The following is a 7,637-nucleotide window of genomic DNA, read 5'->3' on the forward strand; positions in this document are numbered from 1 at the left end:
CCCATTTAGAGCACTGAGAGACAGATTTGTTAGTGGATTGAGAGTGGAGGCTAATCAGAGTAGGTTACTCATGGAGCAAGATCTGACATTTAAAAAAAACATGCAAACTGTATCTATCAATAGAAATGGCATCAAATAATACGTTGGGCTTAGCGATCAAAATGAAAGGACTTGTCACAATGAATAGGATTGACAAGAAGAAAACAAGCAAAAGTGTGTGGAAATTCAAAGCAGCCACCAATGAATAGAAAAGTAAAACCACAAAAGAAAATCACCAATCCTGTTACCGATGTGGAGGAAGCAACCACGAAGCTCGAATATGCCATTATAAAACAGAGACATGCCACAAGTGTTCAAAAGTAGGACACATAGCAAGGATGTGAAAAACTAAATGTGGAGGCAGTGTTGCAGAGACACAAAGCAGTGTTTTCTGAGGAGTTAGGCACTATTTGTGGTTTTAAAGCCAACATTACAGTAAAGCCAAATACCAAACCAGTCTTCAGGAAGGCCAGACCAGTGCCTTATGTACTAAAGAATGCAGTTGAGAACGAGTTAAATCTCCTAGAAAAAGCTGGCATTATCTTAAAGATAGAACATCGTCAGTGGGCAGTGCCAATAGTAGTGGTACCCAAGGCTGAGAAGTCAATTCGTATATGTGAAAACTATAGGGTCACAGTAAATCAGAGTGTGGAGGAGACCTATCCGCTACCAAACGTCTTTGCCACCCTAGCTGGAGGCACTCTTTTCAGCAAGTTAGTCTTGTCACATGCTTTCCAACAGCTGGAGTTAGAAGAAGACTCAGAAAAGTATTAGACAATAATTACTCACAAAGGACTGTATGCGTCCTGTAGACTTTCATACGGACTGTCCAGTGCGCCTTCTATCTTTCAAAATGTGATGGACCAGATCCTCCAAGGCTTGGAGCACGTGACCAGTTTCTTGGTTGACATATTGGTCACTGGGAAAACAAGAGCTGAGCACCTGAGGAATCTGGAGGAGGTACTGAGCCGCCTGGAGAGCTACGGGGTGAGAGTGAAAAGAGCAAAATGTGACTTCATGCAGGAGAAAGTAGAATACCTGGGTCAGCTGATAGATAAGAAGGGACTGCACCCCACTGAGACAAAAGTTGCAGCCATCGTTAATGCACCCCAGCCTACAAACGTCACAGAGCTACGGTCTTTCCTAGGACTATTAAACTATTATGGTCGGTTCATGAAAGACCTGTCGACGGCGCTGCAGCCGCTACATCCACTGCTACAGAAGGAAGTTGAGTGGAAATTGACTCCTGAATGTGCAGCAACATTCAAAGATGCAAAAGACCAGATAGTAAAAAACTCGGTAGTAGTTCACTATAACACCAAGAAACCCCTGAGATTAGCTTCAGATGCATCCCCTTATGGGATAAGGGCGGTCATGTTGTTGTTGTTGTTGTTGTTGTTGTTGTTGAATCACCCGAGCCGCCTGAGGATAATCCTCAGAAGCGCTAGACTCGCGTGTGGGAGGCTCCGTAGTTCTCCGAAAGAGAGTCCCAGCCGGCGGTGGTAACGGGCATTCTGAAGTGCTGGGCACCGGAGCCAGAGATGCTCGGCCGATTCTTCTTCTTCACCGCAGAGACGGCACCGATCATTTTCGCACTTCCCCGTCAACTGTTGCCATCTTCAGGGGGGAGGGATGGTGGCCGGGCCGGAATCGGATAAGGTCATGAAGGTCTTTCGTGGATAGCTGAGACTCTTCTTTCGGATTGGGACGGGAGGATATGAGGGAAATGACGCGGGGATGGGTTGATGAGGGGGGTTTGCAGCTCTTGTGAATAATAGCTAGGCGTGTTTGTTGTTTTAGCAAAGCCGTTGGTTGGTGGAGGGTGGAGCCAAGTTACGCCTGCTCATCTGCTATATCATTGCCTGTGAGATTGCAGTGACCGGGGACCCAGATTAGCTGGATCTTTTTGGATGGGGGAAAGGCGGCAAATTTGGAGTTTAGAGCAATATGGGCAGTATGTGTTCGTTGAATGTGAGACAGTGGTCATACCGGACCCCTAGGAAGGTAGGGGTTGGATTGAGCTTGAGTCTGGCACCCCCGACGGTGATGTTTGGGCACCATGAGGATTCGGCAGCGTCCATTGTAAAGAAGGCAACCTCCGACTTGGACGTATTGAGGGTGAGGTGGTTATTCGCAGACCATTGGTGGACTTTGGCGGCCTCAGATTCTAATCTCGTCGCCACTTCTTCTTTGTTACGGCCGCTACAGACCAGCGCCAAGTCATCAGCGTAGCCGGAGACGAAGGTGGTAGACTCAAAGGAGTTAAGCAGGTCGTTGATGTAGATGGTAAAGAGAAGCGGTGACAACACCGATCCTTGAGAAAGGCCTTCCTTGAACGTGCGGCAGCGTCCTGTAGTACTGTTGACCCTCACGCGTGCCGTTCGGTTGGTGAACCAGGTTTTGATCCACTCAACATACCGGAGAGGAACACCGATCGCCAGCATCTTCTGGAGTAGGTTGGCACACCACACCTTGTCGTACGCTTTGCTGAAGTCGAAGAAAGCAGCAATGGAACAATGACGCTGCTTAGACTGGAACCCATCCATGACGAATTGGGACAGCCGTAGCCATTGGTCGGCGGTGGAGCGGCCCTTACGGAAGCCCGCCTGCCACGGACTAAGAATACCCTTCTCCTCCAGCCAGTTGGACAGGCGGTTTACTATGAGTCTTTCCAGGGTCTTGCTCATGGTGGAAGTAAGGGCGATTGGGGGGTAACTTCCGACTAATTGAGGGTCCTTGCCTTTTTTGTGGAACGGGACGATCTCCGCCGAGCGCCAGGATTGGGGACACCATTGGGTGGTCCAGCTGATATTAAGGATCTGGAGCAGGACAGGGTGTGCTTCAGGGGGGAGGTACTTCAGCATCTCTGGAGCGATTCCATCTGGGCCAGGAGCTTTGCCTGGTTTTAGTTGGTTGAGAGCTCGGCAGAGTTCATCTTCGGAAAATGGACACTCGGGTAATTGCCGAGGGGAACCCTGTAGTCACGAGCATCTCTTCTCTCTTCGAAGCTCTCGTACGGTCCTTCTACTCGACTTATCACTTATCATTGTTGTTGTTGTTGAGCCACCCAGGCGCCTAGGGGTTACCCTAAGCCGAGGTAGCGCTGCCACTGGAATGCGGATTAGTTCATCTGGGGGGTAGCCGGAGGTGAGGGGCAGTCGAATATCTCCGGCTGGATGAAACACGTCAGGTGCCACGTTCCTGTTGGCAAGTCTGGGTGGTATTTTGTTGGATTCTCAGGCCGCGCCGGGCGGCCTCTCAGGAGACACCACGTGAAGGTTCCAACTTTGTCTCCCGGGCGGTCATGTCTCACATAATGGAAAATGGGGATGAGAAACCGATCACATTTGCGTCGTAGTACAATGACAGAGGCAGAAAGTAAAAACAGTCGGATATAGAAAGAGGCTTTGGCCATAATTTTTGGCGCGACCAACTTTCATAAATATTTATAAAGCCGCAAGTTCAGTTAAATAACTGACCACAAGCCCCTTCTTACCATTTTGGGATCCAAGTCTGAAATTCCCACTATAGCTGCCCTGCGAATGCGGCGCTGGGCGCTGAGACTGATGGCTTAGTTACACCTGCCGATAAAGCAGTCAGTTCCCCAGAGGTGCTAGGGCGGAGGTACCCAGTGAGCGAAAGATGGCCTCCTAAGCGACTGAATTTGTGATCGGTGAGTTGTGAGGAACGTTGTTCCTAAAATAAGAGTTCCTGTTCATACAAAAATGTGGAAAAAAGTTCCTGAGATAGGAATCTCAAAGACTTAAATATTGGGTCTAATGGTTGTGTTAGCAGTGATAATTGAATTACAATTAGAGAAGTAAAGTTATAAAACGTAATCAGGCAAAGATATTTTTTGAAGTTGAGAGTTAATTCTTAATAGGAACTTCACAGTTAAAGGGGGAGGAGTGTAGTATATTGATGCTAAAACTGTTCAGTTGCATTAGGTTATACAGGTGTGTTTAACCACCACCACCTAGTGGCCATTGGGTAATACAGTGTGACCCGGATGTTGACATATTTTGAGGTAGTCTGAGAGTTGAAATAAAGCAGTACGCAAGTGTGCAAGTTGGCACCGTCGTCTGGTGCTGTTATGGATATATTAACAGTTATATATTAGTGCAAAGCTATCACAATGATGGCTGGGGAAAACCCACAAGGTATAGCCTTGTTACTTTAGTTCCAATGTCAGAAAATTGTTCATAGGTCAAGAAATTGGAACAACAGGAACTCTGCCGAGATAAAGCAACATTTATTTTTCATCCAGCTGGACATCCACCCCATGCACAAATGACAAAAACAAATAAATAATCAGTAAATTTATTTATTTTTACTGATTATTAATTAGTTCATTTGTTGTTGTTATTTATACACTGTTTTTCAAAACGTCGTAAATATTTGGAATAAAACAACAGAATAGCTTACTTATCGGTTGCTAATTCCTTCCTTCCTTAAATGTATTCCTCGGTTGGATGAAAAGAAATGTAGGTTTATATGTTGCTCCATTCTATACCTTGACCTACTCCTCAGCTCATGGCTCTCGATCTTAATGCATGTTCTCTCTGTCTTGCCTGATCCATGTCTTGTCTCTTCGCCTCGGCTTTTAGACCACTGCGAACAACGCTGTATATGACCCTTCCAATAAAATTCTCGTCCAAAACAGTCTTGTTAGTAGCTTTCTTTATGGATCGTATCCATGACCATAGTAGGATATTGACTGACCAGAAAATTACTTGTATAATTTTCTTTTGAGCCTACCTTAGACTGCCTTTTTAAATGTTGAAGACTCTTTTGCATGTCTTTGGAATTACACATGGGGCAACTGTAAAAAAGCTATGCTTTTCACCCGATTGTTTATTTTTAGGTTTGGGAATTTGGATTTATTCAACGACAAAATCTTAGTCAGAAAATTAACAAGTACTGAGAGCATTTGGATGATCCAGAAGAGGACAGGGAGAATGTGTTATGGTCAGATGAAACCAAAATAGAACTTTTTGGTAGAAACACAGGTTCTTGTGTTTGGAGGAGAAAGAATACCAAATTGCATCTAAAGAACACTGTACCCACTGTGAAGCATGGGGCTGGAAACATCATGCTTTGAGCTGTTTTTCTGCAAATGGATCAGGACGACTGATCTGTGTAAACGAAAAAATGAATGGGGCCATGTATAGAGAGATTTTGAGCAAAAATCTACTTGCACAATTGGTCGATGACTAAATACTTATTTGCCCCACTGTACATAGGCTCAATTTAGAGTGTTCAAACAGCCTACCATGCATGTTTTTGGGATGTAGGAGGAAACTGGAGTACCCAGAGAAAACCCACATAGTAAGTGTTGAAGATGCAAGTTCCACACAATGAGAACCGACCTGGGATCGAATCCCTAACCCCAGAACTATGAGGCCAACGCGCTTAGCACTTTCCACCAGGGCTATGAAGTGTTTGGTGTCGAAACGGAGTTGGTTGGACCAGAATTCAGGCGGAAAAAGGGAGTGCGGGTGTACTAACATAAGGTTTTAATACAAACTAAACAGTGTACAAAATAAAGAAAACAACAACAAAGAACTGGAATATGACAAAAAGAAAATAGGGATAAGGCTCGGCGGGAAGACATACAACAACATATCACGACGTAACCATTACAGGAACATTACAATACATCCCCCTCCTCCAAATGACCAAAACACAGGGTTCAAATACAAATGCAGGGATTTGATAAGACAATTGGAGATACCTGGGTCATACGTGGGAAGGAAAGCTGGAAAAACACCGCAGGTGAAACTAATGGATAATCATGCAGACAAGGCAAAAACACCCAAACCCCAATACACGTGATTACTGGTATGGCTACTGCATATAATTAAATTAAATTCAGAGTCATTTGGCATCATTGGTTTTATATTATGAACATTTAATTTTTTAAATAATATTATATAATATTAATTGTACTGCGATTGGCTGGCAACAAATTCAGGGTGTCTTCCAAATCACTTATCTAGCTTATCAATGCATTTCAGGGAGGAGTTGTGTCAGTCAATCCACCTTAGAGTGTCACAATTTTGGGTTAAATAGCCAAAGGTACGCTTTACCTAGGAATGTGGATATCACCCCTTTCCTTAGTCAGCCCCAGAGAGAAATGTCTGGAGTGTCTACAGCCTTGAGAGTAGAAATTCTTGTGGTCATTCAAATGTTTTAATTTCCAGACATCCATTCACAGTTTGTCTGTGCATTGCAGCACAATAAAGGACAATTGCCACAATATTCACTAATTTAGTAGGTATATTTATAAAAGGTGTCAAAACTATCCTACAAAGTTCCATGTAAATGCAGGATTCCATTCTAACTGAAACAGCACGAACAAGTTGGTATTAGGTTTCTGCTGAAACAAGCAGCACCTGACTGCAATCACCATATTGCAGTTGTAAGAGAACAGATTGGTGAAAAATGTGTCGTCCTCAATGGGTGGTGGGAAAAGCCTGAACCAACTTGACCCTTTGTGGAATTGGTTCGACACCTTATTTATAATAATTATTTTATGACCTGTTTCAGACTTTCTTCCTCTATTAACTAATCTCTCACTGCTGATATCACTATTGTTATAATTGCTTTTATTGTTATTATTATGTTATTATTCCCTGTTGTAGCAATTGTAGTAGTAGCCAGTTATATTGTTCTTATTATGCATTACGAGAACATATGCTTACAAAACTGTTCTACATGAACTTGAACATCTTTTACTCGCTTCCACCCACGCACATACCACCACACGCACAAACAATTGCTATTAAATGCAAAAGTAACTATTAAGCATTTCCCCAAGTTTTGCATGTTATAAACGGCCACTTGTTGTAATTTAGGGTGTCACCCGAGGACACCATTACCCACATTAACAAGCAGATTAAATTTATAACCAATAATAAAGAATTGATTCACCAACCTGCTTTGGGGGATCTAATCGAGTTCTTGAACTGCCGTTTAAAAGACACCCCGATGATGTAGTTATTTCCCGGTGTTCTCCTTTTTTCACAATGTGGGTGGGAAATTTTTATTGCGCAGCTAGAGTAGACAAACGAGTCTTGCTGCTTCTGATTCTTTGGCAGCTCATATGTAGCAGCGATTTTCACCACTATTTCCTTGTGTTTTGTTATTGAGGCTGTGAGGTATACTAGGTTGTATGTGGTATGGGGTTTTGGTTTCATTTTTTTGTATTCTTGGCCTTTTCCCTTTGTGACTTGTTCTTGTGATTAGCCGTTTATTTCTCCTTTAATTTTCCCTCCATGGTGTCACTCCTCAGTCGCTGCCTCACGTGTCACCCAGCTGTCTGTCTGATTGTCTCGTCTACCCGTTCAGTTCATACTTGTTCACGTCAGATCATTTTTTCCACGTGCTGCTCGTGTCCCTGTGTTTTCCCCATGAAGTGGATTTTGTTGTTTAAGTTGATGCTTTCTCACTTCTCCCTGGTCTTGTTATTGAGGTTTGTTTTTAGTGAACCCAATTTTTTTTTATTAAAAAATTCTATAGTACAGGCCCATTCCCTCGAGTTGGCGTTTGTGTCTGCCTGTGATTCCCCCGCACTTGGGTTTTAGTGTGCCTGATGC

At 43.8% G+C, this 7,637-nt stretch overlaps 1 protein-coding gene across 5 annotated transcripts in view; it reads right to left on the reverse strand.

The window, feature by feature from the left end:
* aldh3b1 (aldehyde dehydrogenase 3 family, member B1) overlaps positions 1–7,145 on the reverse strand; it is a 49,143-nt gene extending 41,998 nt beyond the window's left edge. For 2 of the 5 annotated variants that reach the window (XM_077734712.1, XM_077734711.1), the window contains exons 1-2: positions 6,977–7,145; positions 829–1,019 (exon numbers count right to left, since the gene is read on the reverse strand). In XM_077734712.1, the coding sequence (XP_077590838.1) occupies positions 829–859 (31 nt within the window). In that variant the 5' untranslated portion in view covers positions 860–1,019; positions 6,977–7,145. The remainder of the gene's footprint in view (positions 1–828; positions 1,020–6,976) is intronic. The other 3 variants (XM_077734714.1, XM_077734713.1, XM_077734716.1) reach the window with 2 other exon arrangements.
* Between the last annotated feature and the right edge of the window lie 492 nt (positions 7,146–7,637).

This window comes from Stigmatopora nigra, chromosome 15 (genome assembly GCF_051989575.1).
Source record: "Stigmatopora nigra isolate UIUO_SnigA chromosome 15, RoL_Snig_1.1, whole genome shotgun sequence".
NCBI lineage: Eukaryota > Metazoa > Chordata > Actinopteri > Syngnathiformes > Syngnathidae > Stigmatopora > Stigmatopora nigra.